Genomic DNA, 18,421 nt, shown 5'->3' with positions numbered 1-18,421 from the left:
CTTCAATCTGTCACCTTACGGTGATGTATTTTTTGATGTTTGAGGAAACAGTTAAATATAGCTTTAGTGAAAACTTAAAAAGGTTCTTAGTCACTGCTGGGTTTTAGAGGAAATTTAGAGAAAAATACCATTTGTCATTGTCGTGTCAACAGTATTAATCAGCTAATTTAGAGTGGCCCTGAGCCCACGAAGTATGCGGACAGAACTGTGCAGATGTCATTCTCTACCCTTTCAGGGCACAGAGGGTTAGATTCTTGTGGCCGCACCGTGAAGATGAAGCAGGCTGCAGGCACCACTGACCCTTAGCTCAGAGCCTGCAGGGACTCCCTACTGCCTGAAAAGTCAGGTGCATATTCCTCGGAGCGGGTTGGAGCCCACAGGCCAGCCCGTCTGCCCTTACCTGCGCGAGCCCTGTGCCCTAGCCGGTGGGACACCCACCTTGTCCTGTGTGTGGACCTTGCTTCTCTCAGTTCTTCGAGATTCCCTGCCTTGGCCCTGTCACCTGGTCAGGACCAAGCTTTTCTTGTGACATGATACAAATGTCTTTTGTGTCCTTCTGATTCAGCCCCGCCCTTGAGGCCCTTGTTTCCTGTTCTGTACACGTTGTTGGGCACTTAGGAGCGCACTGCCTGGCCTCGTTCAGCAGTTAGGCTGCGAGGTCCCCACCCACCTGCCTTTGCTGCTGCAGCACCCAGGAAGCCTTCCGTTAGCGATGGCCATGGGTGGTGAAGAGGCAGTGCGGCAGGGGAGGGTGCTGGCAGAATTGGAGGTTATTTTGGCGCTGTGTGCTTTTCTGGGTCGGGGATGATGGCGTTGGCTTCTTCCGGAGAAATTCTTGGTCTCAGAGAGCTATATGGAGGAGCTCTGTTTTAATTTCCCGGATTTCTGAAATGCCACTTCATCGGGTGCTGTCTTACTGTAGAAATTTCAGTGGCTCCCCATTGCTTTCACAATCAAATGTTGGGCTAACCTTTAGGTCTTCGTACCTTTCCACGCTCATCTCCTGGTATTTTCAGCCAGACAAGCCCATTCACAGTTTCTCGTATGTGTGGGGATTTTATCCTCTGCTCCCGTCGCCCCCTGTAGCCCTCTGCCCCACCCTGAGCAGTCTTTCAGGATCCACAGAGGAGCATTTAACAGCAGCATGGAGTTTGGGGAAGGCTTCACCAAACCAAGGCTTGAGAGGCCGGAAGAATTTGCCTGGCAAAGGAAGGAAGGGATAGAGTGGAAAGGTGTGGCATGTGCAGATAAATTCGCGTGGGAGAGTGTGGCCGAGTTTGGGAGTGACGCTCCTTTGGCATCTAGTCTAGAGTCGGGGGGCAGGGTGGCTTAGTAGCCTTTGCATGCAACCTGTCCCCTCCCCTTCCCCAGTAAAGGGGTCCCTTCTGTAACACCCTGGACAGATGTGTAGTGAGTCCACTAATGGCGTCAGTGAGCTTGCTGTTCTGTAAGTCCGCCCGTTCCACTGCCCTGAGCTTCAGACTTGGGCCCTGGGGTCAGCCTGCGCACGGGCAAGTCCTGGTCCCACCACGCCTAAGCCGTGTGACTCACACGAGCACCCTGCGTCTCAGCTGCCGGTCCTGTATCTCCCTTATCTAGTAACCCTGAGGGTTAAATGAATTAGTTCCCGCAGAGCGCCTGGAACAGTGCCTGGCACGTGCTTGCTGCTGTTTCTGGTGTCACTTTTCTCTGGTCCCAGCTCTGCACTAGGACCGTGTGCTCCGTCTTCTGTGGACTAAGCCTTTGAGTACTTCACTTAGACGCGGCTGCAGCACTGTCCCACGGATGGGCAAAGGGAGGCTTCAAGTGAGAGGTGAGCCTCTCAGCCAGCAGGTGGCAGTACTGAGACCAGATCCAGAACTCTGATGCAAGCATGTTTCTCCCAAATGGAACCAGTGTGCCACCTTTGTGTGGAGCCTGACGGGTGCCCTCTGGTCCTTGCCCCGGTTCTGGTCTGCTGTGTGTACCATGGTCTTGATCCCACTGCTGGTTCAGGTGGTTAAACAGGATCGGTCTGAGCCCCGTCCCGTGTTGCCCTAGGCCAGGGCAGATGGATAGAAACGTGCAGCCGGCCAGTGCACTCTGGTGTCTCTCGTCTGCGAGGTGGGTACTAGATTGTAGTGACAGTTCTCTGCACTTTGCCAGGCGTGGTTTTGTTCCTGAAACCTTTGGATCCTCATGGCAAGCTCTGAGGACAGGCTGAGCAGGAAGAGGGGTTGAGACTTCGGGGCCCAGAGTTTTGTCCCAGGCTCACGGAGGAGAGGCGGTGAGTCTGGCGCCATTCGTGACTCCAGACTTGCTCTTAGTCTCACTGTGTTGCCCCCGTTGTTTCTCACACGCTGCGTGGCCCAGGGCCTGTACTCGGGTGCTGCCTGGGCGGTTACGTTGTGGCTGGCGGAGCAGGGTGGGTGTGGTAGGAGGAGGCCTGACGCGGGGGGGGGGGGGGGGGGGGGGGGGGGGGGGGGGAGGACGGGGAGACTGCGGCCGCGTCCCCGACCGCCTGGAGATGGGTGTTGGCCCCTGGAAGTAGGGGGCACTGCTCCGTTTTTAGATCAAAGTGGACTCATCCCCTTTGCACAGCTAGGGCCAGACCTAGTGTACCCACTTGGGTTTTGGGCCCCACGTTCCAGGGCGTAGAGTTTCAAACCGCTAGAAATTTGGTGAGTGTCTAGTGAGTGTTAATTTGCATATTAAACGTTAAACAGATCAGAATGGAGTAGGAAAGATCAGAGCACCTTGTATCTGATCAGAGAAAGTATTCCATCGTTTCATGATACTTTTGTGTCAACATTATGGACACGGGGGCGTGACATGAAACGTGCTTCATCCAGCGGCTCGGCCACTGAGACTTCAGAAGCTCCGCTCTGAGGTCATGTTGAACTGGAGGGTCCCCCAGGGGACAGGCAGCGCGGCAATGAGACGAAAGCCGTACGAGATAGAGAACTGGCTGAGGGAGACTCGGTGCCAGACGATCACTGTTTTCAGTGGTCCGTGGGCCGTTTGGGGGCACAGGGCTCGCGTACGTTCCGCACGCCCACAGGTGGTGACGTGAAGGCGGCGCGTTCCCTTTCGTTCTGTGGAGAAGAGAGTCGTTGCTGTCAGAACCGGCCAGAAGACAGGAGTTTCCCATCCCCAGTGTGTGTCCCAGAGACACTGGAGAAGGGGTTCCAGCTGTACAGAGGCACATCTTCTGAGAGATTTGTCAGTCCGTTCCAGTTCGAGCGCTGACAGAGATCGGGAATGACTGGCTCCCTCCACCCTCGGTATTCTCCGGCGGCCTCGTGGTCCCCTTACCATGAGATTGAGCTCTTCAGCCTAATGCGCCCGGCTCTCTCCATCCTGACCTCCGTCCGGCTCTTCCTCTGCCTGCCTCGGTTGCAGCCACACCAAGCACGTTGTCGTCCTCTTGGTTTTCCCTGCACTCTGTCTGTGCTCACACTCCGTCCCCTCTACCTGGCATGGCTGCCCCGTCGTCATACGCTTACAGATTCCTAGGTATTCGTCAAGGCCTAGTGCAAGGGTTGTTTCCTTGGGGCCGTTTTCCCCGATCGTCCCTCCCGCTCTGGTGCTTCTGGTCTCTGAGTGTCTGTTAGCTCACGGCACAGCCGTTCCTAGTGTGGGGTCCCAAATCTTAATAGGGTTCAAATCCAAGCAGCGTTATTTACTGCCACTCATCATGTGGACTTGAACCAAATACGTAACCTCTCTGTTGCTCATTAGTGAGAAGGTAGTACCTACGTTTGGGGCTGTTGTGGAAAATGCGAGTCGACGCACGTTAGGGCCTTAGAGCTCTGCCTGGTGCTTAGTAAATGCTCAGTAACTGTTAGGTACGCGGTTGTTCATCTGTAATTTCGCTGTTACAGTGCTCACACACCACGTTGCTGCCGTGGGTTTACAGTCTGCTCTAAGGCTGCGAGGGTTTTAGAGGGCAAGGCTGTGCCCTGTTTATTTTCGTATGTGTAGAGACGAGCGCAAGTTGTCGGGTGTAGTGGCTGCTACATCAGAGAGTGTTGAGAAAGCGCACGAGCAAACAGATTCCGCGAAGCCCTGTGAGACAGACGAGGCGTTACTGTTCGGTTTGAAAACCTGTACGTTTCTTCTTCTTCTTTTTAATGTGATTCCCTCACCTTCGGTCTTTTTTTTTAAATTAAATTTGATTAATTAGTTAATTATTGTTATTTTTTCATTTACATCCAGATTAGTTAGCGTATAGTGCAACAGTGATTTCAGGAGCAGATTCCTTAATGTCCCTTTCCCATTGAGCCCATCCCCCCCCCCCCCCCCAGTAACCCTCTGTTTCTTCTCCATATTTAAGAGTCCCTTGTGTTTTGTCCTCCTCCCTGTTTTTATATTATTTTTGTTTCCCTTCCCTTCTGTTCATCTGTTTTGTCTCTTAAAGTCTTCATGACTGAAGTCATGATTTTTGTCTTTCTCTGACTAATTTCACTTAGCATAATACCCTCCAGTTCCATCCACGTAGTTGCCAATGGCAAGATTTCATTCTTTTTGATTGCCGAGTAATACTCCATTGTATCTATATACCACATTTTCTTTGTCCATTCATCCATCGATGGACATTTGGGCTCTTTCCATGCTTTGGCTATTGTCTATAGTGCTGCTATAAACATGGGGGTGCATGTGTCCCTTCGAAACAGCACACCTGTATCCCTTGGGTAAATACCTAGTAGTGCACTTGCTGGGTCGTAGGGTAGTTCTATTTTTAATTTTCTGAGGAACTTCCATACTGTTTTCCAGAGTGGCTGAGCCAGTTTGCATTCCCACCAACAATGCAAAAGAGATCCTCTTTCTCCGCATCCTCGCCAACATCTGTTGTTGCCTGAGTTGTTAATGTCAGCCATTCTGACAGGTGTAAGGTGGTTTCTCATTGTTGTTTTGATTTGTATTGCCCTGATGATGAGTGATGTTGAATATTTTTTCCTGTGTCGGTTGGCCATCTGGATGTCTTCTTTGGAGAAGTGTCTATTCATGTCTTTTGCCCATTTCTTCACTGGATTATTTGTTTTTTGGGTGTTGAGTTTGATAAGATCTTTATAGATTTTGGATACTAACCCTTTATCTGATATGTCGTTTACAAATATCTTCTCCCATTCCATCGGTTGCCTTTTAGTTTTGCTGATTGTTTCCTTCGCTGTGCGGAAGCTTTTTGTTTTGATGGGATCCCAATAGTTCATTTTTGCTTTTGTTTCCCTTGCCTCTGGAGATGTGTTGAGTAAAAAGTTGCTGTGGCCAAGATCAAAGAGGTTTTTGCCTGCTTTCTCCTCAAGGATTTTGATGGCTTCCTGTCTTACATTGAGGTCTTTTATCCATTTTGAGTTTATTTTTGTGTCTGGTGTCAGAAAGTGGTCCAGGTTCCTTCTTTTCTACATGTCGCTGTCCAGTTTTCCCAGCACCACTTGCTGAAGAGATTGTCTTTATTCCATTGGATATTCTTTCCTGCTTTGTCAAAGATTAGTTGACCATACGTTTGTGGGTCCATTCCTGGGTTCTGTATTCTGTTCCATTGCTCTGAGAGTCTTTTTTGTGCCAGAAAACCTGTACGTTTCTTTGAGGACAGTTTCCGAGTGTTAGGAAATGACTTATTTATTTGGTGAAGCTGTTAGTCATGCTGTTCTGATTTTTTCTCTCTCATCCAAAATGTCTTTGTTTTTGTTTGTTTCAAAATTCTTCTTGTTGTATTCATTAACTATTGACAGACCAACAGAATCTATGAGGAATAGCAAAACTGTCGTCGTTTTTATAACCTTACTTCTATGGGATTTTTTTTTTTGTCTGTCATCAGCACAGGAGTTGGGAAGCAGAGAGCACTGGAGATGCAAGAAACAAGGAGGAAGCCAAGAGCTTTAGTGGATGTAGGACTTGAGTGCCATCTTGAGGTTTAGAGAAAGCGCGTCTCAGGTTTAAGGCTAATTCTGAGTAAATGTGGGCATGAGGTGCTGTTGGGGAAAGAGAAGGGCTCAAAGAGATTTTACGTCCTCAGTTTCCAGACTGCAAGAGCCCTGGGCCTTCTCTGAGCAAAGGAAGGAGAACACAGTCTTGAAGAACTAAGTCTGGAGTCTCGGATTCCAGTACTAGCTGTGTGACCTCAGGCAAGTTATCTGACCTCTCCGTGCATCTACAAAGTGGGGCAGTTAATACTAAGTGCTACTGCTGCCGTTACGAGGGATAAGTGGTGTTACGCAAAGTGCCTGGAGTTTAGGGATGCTCAGATGTTCGTTTGGAGCTTCCCAAAGCATATGTCCTTCCCCGTGGGACGGGCTTCAGTTGTGCTGATGCCCTCAGACCTCGAGTCCTTATTGTGCCCTGCCGGGGCCAAGTGGGGAAGGGCTGTGCGCGCTGTGGTTGTCACACGGTGGGGTCTTGGGGCAGACGGAGGCTGTGCTTCTGTTCTGTCTCCCTCCACGCCCATTGGCTCCGATTTTTATATCAGGCTTGTGTTCTCATTTCCTGATATTTAAAAATCCCCCTCGATGCAGATCGTCATGTTACTGCCATTAGCAAACACTTATGCTTTCAGGTCTTATTTTGCACACACACGTGTGTTTTCATATTTGTGTGTCTGGGGCTTTGTACTAATGTGCAAAGTGTGTATATTTGGTTTTTTAAAACTATCGTGAGACTGCTCTCTGATATTCTTTCGTAGCCTACTTTTCCAGTCCGTGGCCTTCACCTTTCCATGTCAGTTCATGTCTGTGTCATCTGATGTCCATATTCACGCCTTTCCGGTTGTCCCAGAACTCTTATTTGTGGTTGATATATCCAGTGTTTACAGAGGAGGAATATCACGTGACTGAAAAAGCTGTAAAACCACTGATGCAGTCTATCCTGTGCCTGAAGCAGACACTCAGAAGTTTTGATTTCCCTTGTCATCACTCACGCGGCATCGAGCCCACGGGTCGTCCACGCCCCTGCGCAGTGTCTCACTGTCCCCGAGTTGTCACTTGGCCCCTGCAGCTGGTGCTGGTAGGTCCCCGAGAGTCACCAGATGTCATGTTTACATTACTTTATGAGTTGTCAGTTTTTAGGCCATCTTATTCCCCCCACAGAGCACGCGTCCTTAGTTGTCCTTCGCCGTCCTGTCCTCCCCCACACCCACACACCTGTCCCCCGGCAGAGTGTGTCTGCTGTGTTTAGTTCGCTCTCGGTGTGTGTGTTATTAAGGCGACATGAATCGTGTGTGTCGCTGAGCCGTTTATTCCGCTGCTGCTTTTCCTCGTACGTCTTTCCTCCCACGTTAACAGCTGAATTGGTGCTTTTTGGTCCCTGTCATTAATTTGGCTCCAGATTCTCTGCCGGTTTCCTGAATGTCTTCTCACACATTCAGTGTGTTCAAGCACACAGGAAGGAGTTGCATAGACTCATCTTCTCCAGAGCTTTCCGACCTGCCTCATTCTGGACGTGTGCTGTGCAGCACCCCAGGGACTCGTCCACTCTCTCGGTTGGACCCCATTCTTCCTCTTTCTCTGTGTGGTCTTTATTCAGGTGACCACACCCTCTGGTCGCTTTCTGACTAAGGGAGCATGAACTAGTGTGTGTTTTGAGAGCCTTGTGTGTGGAAGAATGTCTTTTTCCGCTCTTTCACAGTTGGTGGTATTTTGGCTACATGCTGACTTTGGGGTTAGAGAGGACCTCCCCCCCCCCCCCCCATATGTGGAGGGCCCAGCTCCCATCGCCTTCCATCTCCCGGCATACCTGCGGAATTAGCCTCTGGTTCCCGGCCTCTGATACGGACGCTGTGTCTCCTCCCTGCAACTAGGAACTTCTCTCTGCTCAGTGGCGTGAAGTCTCAGCACCGTGTGCCTGTATCCACCTGTAGGGTATTCAGCCTCTTCTGTTTCAAAAGTCACATCCTTCAGTTTGGGGAAATCCCCTCGAATCGTAACGATTGTCCTTTCTCTCCCTGTGCTGTCTGTGCCCCTTTCTTCCGGAACTCCGAGTGTTTGGATAGTGGGCTCCTGGACTGGCCTCCTGGTTGTTTTCCTCTTTTCTTTCCCAGTTTCCGTCATTCTGTCTTTTTGCTGTACTCTCTGGGCACCTCAGTCAACTGAACTTCCAGCCTCTTGAGATTTCTCTTCCAAAATCTATTAAGATTTTCGTTTTGCTGTGATATGTTAACTTTCAGGAGCTTATGAAAACATTCTGAATAGACTGGCTTTAATAGTAGTCTCCTGTTCTTTCATGATGACACAGCGTCTTTTTTATTAGCTGGTGGTGGCTGCTGATATATGGTGGTTCTGAATATACTAGAACCCACTAGGTTGTGCACTTTAAAAGGGTGAGTTTGACGGTTTGTGAGTTACACCTTAGTAAAAGTGGTATTGAAAATATCTTTTTGTAAATATTTGTCTGAAGATACTGATGATCACCTTTCTGACGGTCTTGTCTCCTTCTCCTTTCTTTTCTCCAAGTTGCTTGCTCTGTGTTTCATATTAAGCCGTTCCTCAAACGTCAGTGGTCCTGGGCTGCCCCCACTCACGTTAAAGAGCAGGGTACTAAAGAGGTGGGGGCTCCATGCGTCTGGCTTACTGACAGCTGAGCCTCACTGGAAGGTGCTGGGCCCTTGCGGGGGGCGCCCTCCAGTGCCAGTGTCTCCAGGTCTGTCCTCAGGGGCTTGTCCAGCACCCCCAGAGAAGAGCCCCCCAGTGTCTTGCCCGGAGAGTGTGAAACTGGCTGCCAGCACTCGGAGAGCCCTAGAGGAGGGGTGAGTCTTACAGACCTTGACCCTTGGGCATTAGTGCCCCGTTTTCAGTACAGTATTGACCCTTTCAGCCGCGCCTGGTATTTCCTAGTCCGGAGACTCTGTGCCACGCTCTGGAGGAAATCAGCCCCGCACCCCAGCTTCTGACTGAGGAGAGGATCTGGAGACCTGTTACGTTTGTATGTTCGTTTGCTTTAAACCTGAGAAAATAGAGGTAAGAGTAGAATAGAATGAACTCTCACAGACCTGTTCACCAGCTCCAACAGCTACCAACTCAAGGCCAATTTTATTTACTCTAGACTCCACCTGCTTCTCCTCCAAATTATTTTGAAGCAAATCTTTCCCGCCACAAATATTTCATTGATTAATCTTTCATTATGTATCTTTAAAAGGTAAGAACTCTGGAAAAAAACACACAATCTCACTGTCACGCTTTTCCCTTAAAAAGAAACCCACGGTGATTCCTTAAGATCGGCGTCTATCCAGTCTGCTTTAACTGCTTTCCGAAACAGACCTCCCACGGGTTTCCCTCCACCTTCGGCAGCACCCGCTGCTGCTGGGTCCTAAGAAGGCTTTGGGCCCCTCAGCGCGAAGCAGCCTGTGTCTCCGCTTGCCCGCTCCCGGCTCAGGGGCCTCTTTCTGGCAGACAGTGGCGTTCACTAGGCGTCTGTTTGTTTCTCAGCTTCCACAGTTTTGTTGCTATTGCATCATACGATATTTGCTTCTGTCTTTGTGCTTTAGGAAAACATCCCCGTGTGATGTTGTCTTGGTGGGACTTCGGGAGGAGGCGAGGTAAATGCCTTTGTTGGGACACTCGTGGTGGCTGCTTGTGGTTCGCTCGGAAGCCTGGAGGCCTGGGCCTTCCTTCCCGGAGGCCCTCAGCTGTTTTTATACCCCACGGGCAACCGACGAGTCCGTCCTCGTGAGGAGCTTTTCCCTCTGACTCTTATCTCACGACCTTAATCCTCGCTGACCCTTCTTGTGACAGCCCGTTGCAGGCACCCGTTCTGCACCCTGAAGACCATGGTCCTGCATCCGCCCTCACAGGCAGTGTCTTCTGTCCATCACGGTCTCTTTCCTCTCATCCCTTCCATTCCTTTCCCTTTTGGGGTGGAGCTTCCGTAGTAAGCTATGGGTCTAATCAGAAAAGAAAAAGGTATTTTCTTCTGTTGAACATTGTTTCTTCATTACTGTCGTCTTTGATCCTGTTAACTTTTTGGATAATCTGGCGAGGTTGAGGAAAGGCCGAGAGAATGCGGCAGCTTTCTCTCACACTTGGCTCCGAACTGTCCCCCGTCCTGCACTGAATGCCCATGGTTTTTAGACATGAACACTGGGATTTGTTACGTTCCTGTGAAACACTGCATCGTTTAGAGGTCCGTGACAGCAGTGGGTACTTGTATCAGTCATGAAACCTCAGTGGGAAATCTCCACATTTCATGACGGAGGGAAATAAGGAAAAGGCAGGAGTTTGAAGGAAGGGAGAGAATGACCTGGAAAAGAAGGTGGGGAGACTCTCAAAGTATTTCATGGTGAGGGATGTCTGTGCGTGGTATATCGTCAGGAAGAGAGAAGCCGCTCATGCGGCAGAGATTGAGTTCTGGGGAGCTGGGACAGTCGCTAGGTGAGGGGGGTCTTGTAGAATGTGAGAGGGAGTGGTGTCAGGGACACAGAGGGAATGACAGTGCAGGTTAGGAAGGAGAAGGAGACACTTTGCACTCTGATATGCTTTCACTGTGTTGGACTCTGTTCAAATGTTACTTAATCCAGACGGCAGCCTGTGAGTTTGGTAATATTTGCTGCATTTTTCAGATCAAGGAGGTAAGGCTTTTGGAGATAAAGGAATGTGTGGACAGTCACATAGCTGGTTAGTGACAGAGCAGGATTCAGACCAAATCCCACATTGTACCCAGTTCCCCAGATGGCCCGACAAGGGCAGGGAGCAAGTGAGAATACGGTCAAAGGTTAGTGAAAACAGGGCTGTGGAGTTGATAAATCAAGTTGGGTCTTGCGTCCAAAGGGCGTTTGAAAGGAAAAGCCCGGCTGACCCAAGGTGTTGCTCTAAGCCAAGTCTCTGATTCTAGCTTTGTGTTTGGCACTTTGTAACCAGTTGGAAAATGCTGCACAGGTTGCTTTCTGCAATTGTTTGGGAAAAGGGGGTTAATCCCATGAAAAAGATGAGAGGGTAACCTTGTGTGTGCACGTAGTATACTTCTATACATGGTGCCTTACTATCCCGAATTTATTTGGTCTTTGAATGATATCAGTGGACTCTTCCTGCAACCACAACAGTGTCACCAGCGGCAAAGTATCCATGATTTGGAACAGACGTGATTTTATTGTATCTCTTGTGTTGTAGGCCTTTGCCCAGTTTGACGCCGAGGGTGATGGTACAGTGGATGCCGAGAACATGCTGGAGGCCCTCAAGAACTCCAGTGGGGCTAACCTCCAGGGGGAGCTAGGCCACATCATCAGGCAACTGCAGGCCTGCTCTCTGGTCCCAGGTAAGGCTGTCATCTGAGTGCTGAAGGCCGGAGGGTGCTTTTGCTGTCCTGTGGGTTGTCATGAGGCAGGCTGAGGGTGCCATGGAATAAACGTGCTTTTCCAGTCGTGTCTGTTAAGCCCACGGTTGGAGTCCGTGTTCTGTGTAATCATCCCTCTGGGTCCCCAGTACAGCGATGCTTGAGCAGATCTGCCGTTTTTAGGAACTTTTGTCGTGAGCCTGCCTTCCTTAGTGGGTATCTATTTCACTCTCTGCAGAAGCCGTCCCTGGCCCCACGTGTGTGCTCTTGGTATCCTGCCTTTGTCTTTGCCTCATGTCAGCGCTGTGATTAATTAATTAATCGTTCATTTATCCGTAAATGTCTGTCTTTATTCTTATACTCTGAGCTCCGTGAGGACAGGGACCTTCTATTTCTGCTGTGCCCTCACATTTAACGTATCTTTGGTAGATGGTAGGTGCCCAGTGTTTGTTTGTTTTTGAAAGCTACCACTCTGAAATTTAAGTAGTAATAAAAACAGCATGAAAGTAAGCAATACTTCTTCTAGATTGTCCCTCGGAAAAAACTTTGTGTTTTTGTACGGTTTCTTCTAGGGACTCCGAAGACAGAATCAAAAATTAAGTTACCCTCTTTTTTCTCCAGTGAGAAAACAGTTGAGTTGCAAAGGAATAAAACTTTGCTTATCATCCTTGTGCCCTCAGCTTGTCTCAGAACTTTTCCTACTCTGTGCTCGCGGTGTCCTAACATGTAGCGCAGAGCCTGGCGGGAGCAGCGGTGGAGGCGGGTAGACTTGGTAGACGCACCGATGTAAATGGGATTGCCCTTGACCTCTCTGACTTACCGCGGAGGGCGTGCTGAGCTGGGAAAGGACGACGTGTGTATATTGATGAAGAATGCAGCTTTCCGTTCTTCCTCAAGTTGTCTTCAATTGTATAATCTTGGATTTAAAAAAATGTTTATTTTTGAGAGAGAGAGAGAGTGAGAGAGTATGAGCAGGGGAGGGGCAGAGAGAGGGGGAGAGAGAGTCCCAAGAAGGCTCCACGCCGTCAGTGCGGAGCCCGACGTGGGCTCAGTCTCATGAACCGGAATTCATGACCTGAGCTGAAATCAAGAGTCGGACACTTAACCAACTGAGCCACCCATGCGCCCCTAATTGCGTCATCTTTATAGCGTCGTAGGTAGTCCATGCATGTTAACTTTTTTCCTACTCTCATGGCAGTTAAAAGTGTGCTTTGAATTACGTTTCGCTAAGTCATATCTCGGCATTTCCGTATCGCTGCCACGTGTGCGTTACCAGCACCGGTAACATCGGGAGCTGTATGTGGACGCCTCGAGCAGATGTTGGGGAGGGGAGGAAGGGGCGAAGACCAGGGAACCCACCTGCAATAATACTCAGTGCACCGTTGTTCTGGGGGAGGGGAGATAGAATTAGAAAGACTCGGGGCTCGGAGCCCAACGTGCTTGCGTAGCAGGGTGGTGACTAGGACTTTTTACTCAAAATTTTCTATCAACCTCCAGTGTACAAAAATTATTTTCTCACAGTGTTAGGACAAACCCTGGTAAGCTGGACTCACCTGTTGTGGGATTTGTTCCTTGTCGTTCTTTCTGACCAAGATCGGAACTTGTCCCTTTCACATCTCACTGTGCTGGCGCTAAGCGTTTGCCACGTCCGCTGCCTGTTTCCGCGTGTCGAAGAATGTCCCCATTGCCAGAGTCTGTCTGCCTTTTCACGTGGGTGCGGAGCACGTGGGTGTGGCACCAGCAGTGTCATCACGTGAGGGTGGTGCTGCCGTGGAGTCTGCCCAGGGAACAGACACTGTACAAGGAGGGCAGGGGCGGCACGGGCTGGTGAGTCTTGGGAAATGGAGCCCGTGTCTCCAGGGTTTGTGTGGAGGGCGTAGTCAAAATCGGCCACTTCCAGCACATAAGTTCTCGTCAGTCTCGTGTTTTCTCTTAAAAATTAGTGCAGAGTTTCATTCCTGAATGTAACCTGTTTGTTTGTTCAATTTATTATTTTTTTTTAATTTTTTAAATGTTTGTTTATTTTTGAGAGAGAGGCAGAGTGCGAGCGGGGGAGGGGCAGGGAGCGAGGGAGACACAGAATCCGAAGCAGGTTCCGGGCTCTGAGCCGTCAGCACAGAACCTGACGTGGGACTCGAACCCGTGAACTGTAAGATCATGACCTGAGCCAAAGTCGGTCGCTTAACCGACTGAGCCCCCCAGGTGCCCCTAACCTGTTTGTTTTACACTTAAATAATTTCTGCTAAGACTTTTGGGGTCTTGCGCTCGGTGCTGCATACGTGGGGTGTTCAGTTTGTGAAAGTTCATCAGTCAGTACACTTGTAACATAGGTACTTTTTGTCATGTCCAGTTATGATTCATTGGAAAGTAAAAAGAAAAGAAATTTCCCCCAAGCCCACGAGTGTATCTGAGCTCTGGGAAGAGGTGCCGTGTTTATCCTCTCTCCACTTATTACTGGGTTATGGACACCTGTGTTCACTGTAGGTTATGCGGAGCCATGGGAGGATGTTAAACAGGGGTAGACATTGTGTGACTTGTGTGTTTGTAAGATTGCTTGGGTTAATGCCAGACAGAGGACGGCTGGGAGAGCCGCTCAGGAAACGTGGGTGGGTCAGCACGAATGGGAGATTTTGAGGCCAGAGGGATGGACGGAGTGGGCAGACTCCAGGGAGCTGCACTGGAGAGAGCACTGGAGTGGGGGCCAGAGCCTGCACGCCGTGAGATGCCACCGGGAATCGTGGTCAGGGTGGTGGCTGCACCGTCGTCGTCATGGTGTCCTGTAGTTTCTTATAAAAACAGTTACTCTTTCACTCGCAGAGACGATAAACTTTATCCTGAGCCCACGTTCTGTCTATACAACACGTTTAAGAACTTCTGGTTGGGGCGCCTGGGTGGCGCAGTCGGTTAAGCGTCCGACTTCAGCCAGGTCACGATCTCGCGGTCTGTGAGTTCGAGCCCCGCGTCGGGCTCTGGGCTGATGGCTCAGAGCCTGGAGCCTGTTTCCGATTCTGTGTCTCCCTCTCTCTCTGCCCCTCCCCCGTTCATGCTCTGTCTCTCTCTGTCCCCAAAATAAATAAACGTTGAAAAAAAAAAATTTAAAAAAAAAAAAAAGAACTTCTGGTTAGTATTTCGGTGCTTATACCTTTTTAAAGTTTGGATTGAAACAGATAATCATTATTCAAAGTCTTCTAAAATTTTATTAAACGAAAGGAATTTTTTTTTTTAATTTTATTTTTGAGTGATCTCTACACCCAACACGGGGCTCGAACTCACAATCCCGAGGTGAAGAGGCACGTGCTCCACCACCTGAGCCAGCCAGGCGTCCCATGAAATTAATTTTTAAGTTGAGATTACCACTGGTTCATTTCTTAAAAGTTGCTTAGATTTTTAAATGATCAAAACTTAGAGTATCAGTAAAGACCCATAATGTCTGCTTTTCACTCAGCCAGTCGAGGTAGGCCACCGGCGGGGGTGTGGGAACACTGTTGTGGCGCATTCCTGAATCACCCAAACTGGGTTTTGTCTGCCTAGGTTTTATAGACATATTTTCAGAGTCCAAGGAGGGCCTGGGTGTTCACGCGTCCCTGATCCTGCGTTTCCTGCATCGCAACCGGCTCTCCGGCATGGCCGTCCCGTGCCCCATGTTGGACCACTGCAATAACATGTGCTCCATGAGGGTTTCGGTTCTGAAGGAGTCCCTGGACCAGCTGGTACAGAAGGACAAGGGTACGTGCACGTGTGTGGTGGGGGCTGTGGGACCGCGTTCTGTCGTCATTTCTTCCAGATGCGCTGTGAGCAGACCCTCCTCCCTGCCTTCTCTTCCGAAAACTAGAACAGCAGCCAGTCTGCAGCATAAGAATGTGGTCTGCTGGCTTTCTCTGTCTCTCCCCTCCCTCCCTCCCTCCCTCCCTCCCTTCTTAGCACAACTGGCTTCTCATTCATGTCTCTGTTCAGATGTGACCTCGGGGAAGGCTTTCCTCATTACCCCATCTAATTTAATGCCCCCCGACCCGTACCATTCCCCACCTTCTAGTCACCGTCACCTTTGTCGGTTTAATGGTCTAAGTGGCACTTACTACCTGAAGCTGCAGCGTTATTATTTCTTTGCATTTTGTCTGCCTCATTTGTGTCATTATCCTTAACACCGGGCACTGTGCCTGCCACATGGTAGATAGTCTGTGAGTAGTAGTTGAGTACATGCGGAAGGCCACCCCGGACTCCCTCCGTGACACCGGCAGTTTGACAGTGTGGACAGACAGGTCCGTGGAACACGATAGAGTCAGGAAGTAGCCCCAAGTACGTGTGGGAATATGGTACCAGGTACAGTCAGCATTGCTTTGTACAAGGTAGAGAGGCGAATCGGTCAACAAGCGGGGTGGGGGCAACTGGCCAGCCATTTGGAGAAGTAAATAAAGCTAGATTCTCATCCATTCCATTCACTGAAACAAATTTCAGGTAGATCAAACAGTTCAGCTGTAAAGAAACCGTAAAGGGGCGCCTGGGTGGCGCAGTCGGTTAAGCGTCCAACTTCAGCCAGGTCACGATCTCGCGGTCCGGGAGTTCGAGCCCCGCGTCGGGCTCTGGGCTGACGGCTCAGAGCCTGGAGCCTGTTTCCAATTCTGTGTCTCCCTCTCTCTCTGCCCCTCCCCCATTCATGCTCTGTCTCTGTCCCCCCCCCCAAAAGAAAATAAATAAATAAACGTTGAAAAAGAAACCGTAAAGTGCTAGAGGCAAGTAGTCCTACTCTGTACAAATGCTTGACATGGGACACCTTGCTAAGCAAGATGTTTAACTCAAACTACAAAAGAAGAGATTAATAAATTAGACTTTATGCAGATTTAAAGTTCTGTACAGCAGAAAATATAAGCAGAGTCGAAAGACGAATGATATTCAGGGAATAAAAACGTATTTTGTAACACATCGTGACAGACCTAATATTTTACTGGCTCTGACCTTGGGCGGTTACTTACTCTCTGAGCCTTAGATTCCTCATTGCTAAACTGAATTAGAACATAGACAATGTATAGAAAAGTGGCGCACAGGGAACACTCAGTAAACGTCACCTGTTCTGTGCGTGTGCGTGCACATGCGTGCGGGCACGTCATATAACATACAAACTGGTGAGAAGACTTGTGCTCCACAGAAAATAGTTGAAGGGAGGACCAGGCCTCACTCAGAAACACAGGTGGCTTACAAATGAGTGGGTTAAAAAATCTCACACACAATTAAGGAAACGTGAGTTCAGACTGTAAGGTTCCATTTTCCGCCCTCAGCGTGGTTTCTGCTCATGTCTCTGGGGCTGCACTGCAGTGGCTCACGGAGCAGTATGGCCAATTCCTGCTTTTATGTTGGTTCTTCGGAAGAAGATTTTAAGGAACGCTTATTTTTCGAGGACCAAGGTACCAAGCATATTTGTGTTAGGTATTTTAAATGATCCTTTTTTCCCTTTGTGAAAGAGATGTCATGTGATGGAATCTGATTTTCCCTGCAGAGAGCCCTGGAGACCTAACTAGGAGCCCTGAGATGGATAAACTCAAGTCGGTGGCAAAGTGCTACGCTTACATAGAAACGTCCTCCAACCCCGCGGACATCGACAAGATGACAAATGGAGACACGGCGTCATACTGGCAGTCGGACGGCAGTGCCCGCTCACACTGGATCCGGTGGGTGGCGCCACACCAGCTGCTGGGCGACCCGCGTGCCCATCTCATCAGTGCGCTCAAAATTACCTTCCATGCCATAAGAATCAAGTACAGGGCTCCTGTAAAATGATGCTGCCGGGCTCATCTGTCCGTAAACACGGATAATCCCTTTACTTGGAATTTGGGGGGAGAAAATAGTATTTGACTAATATCTTGTGATACTGATTTCAGATCTTTTTCGCTAGTTTCTCAGGAAAATTAATATCACAAGGGGCAAGTACTTAGATGCGATTTTACATTTTAAGATCCTCTCTGTGCATTTAATAAACCCGTGTGCACCTATCTTGCCGCTGAGGAAGCGAGGGGATGGGATGAGCAGGGACCCGGGGGTGGAATTGACGACTATCAGCTGGGACGCTTCTGGTTCTCAAGTTTCTCCTGTCTCTTCAGAGGATGGGCTCCTTTCAGTTGGTGGAATAGAAATAATCGTCTTGTTTTCTCATAGGGAGTATATGTGACCTTTAGCCGTCTAACTTACAGCCGAGGGAGTATATTCAGTTCTTTGGATGCAGTTTAGAATTTGTTTCTCAGGTAAAGCGGTGTTTTTTAGGATGTTCGTATTGTACTTTCCTGCCTGTATTAGTAGCTTAAGAGGAAACGTAAGATTAATCTTGACCCGAGAGGAATTTTTGAGATGAGAGGCCATAAGGACTTTGAAACTAATAGCGTTTCAAGTTGGTTGCTTTTAGGACAGTGAGTCTTTGGTGACATCAAAGACCAGGTCTTGGAGATGGGACTTGTGAATGCTGCCGCTTCTGACCTGTGTAAACATTTGCAGTTTCTGCTCCCGTGTTTTCCAGCTTAAAAATGAAGCCAGATGTTGTGCTTAGACACTTGTCCATCGCAGTGGCTGCCACAGACCAGAGCTACATGCCGCAGCAGGTGACCGTGGCTGTGGGGAGGAGTGTCGGTGAGCTCCAGGATGTCCGCGACGTGCACATCCCCAGCAATGTCACCGGCTACGTGACGCTGCTGGAAAATGCCAACATCAGCCAGCTCTGTGAGTCAGCCAGGGTGCACCTTGCCCTTCTAATTAAGGGGTTTGGGATGGAGGGAAGAAGGAATACTTTTTAGCGGGAAGACTTCTAAAGTGGAGAAACCGTTAGATTCTCTCTGTAGGTTTGATTGGCTACTCGTGATGCGCATGAAAGTCACATTATTTCATCTATTTGGTGTTTTTAAAGTTATAGAAGCCTTTTTTTTAGTTAGAAATATTCTTGTTTCCTTACCGTAAAACTACAAAATATAAGCAAAAGTTACTCAAAATCCCACCACCCAGGGATAATCACTGTGAATGTGTTAGTGTGGAACCTTCCAGATCTTTTCTTGTGTGTGTGTGCATGTGCGCGTGTGTGTGCGTGTGTAAACATGTGTGTACACACGCGCGCACACACACCTTTTAAAAATAAAACATAGGGTTGTGGGTGCATATTTACAAAAATGGTGATACGCTTTCCACGCTGGTTTGTAATTCTTTAGCG

General features: G+C 49.1%; 1 protein-coding gene across 5 annotated transcripts in view; it reads left to right on the top strand.

Annotated features, from left to right (window-relative positions):
- The window catches only part of ZZEF1 (zinc finger ZZ-type and EF-hand domain containing 1), a 115,535-nt gene that overhangs the window by 5,640 nt on the left and 91,474 nt on the right, over positions 1–18,421 (top strand). For all 5 annotated transcript variants that reach the window (XM_047832754.1, XM_047832752.1, XM_047832753.1 and 2 more), the window contains exons 2-5: positions 11,076–11,220; positions 14,770–14,964; positions 16,730–16,901; positions 17,741–17,940. In XM_047832754.1, coding sequence (XP_047688710.1) covers positions 11,076–11,220; positions 14,770–14,964; positions 16,730–16,901; positions 17,741–17,940 — 712 coding nt within the window. The remainder of the gene's footprint in view (positions 1–11,075; positions 11,221–14,769; positions 14,965–16,729; positions 16,902–17,740; positions 17,941–18,421) is intronic.

This window comes from Prionailurus viverrinus, chromosome E1, assembly GCF_022837055.1.
Source record: "Prionailurus viverrinus isolate Anna chromosome E1, UM_Priviv_1.0, whole genome shotgun sequence".
Lineage (NCBI taxonomy): Eukaryota > Metazoa > Chordata > Mammalia > Carnivora > Felidae > Prionailurus > Prionailurus viverrinus.
This window is presented reverse-complemented; position numbering and strand designations above follow the sequence as displayed.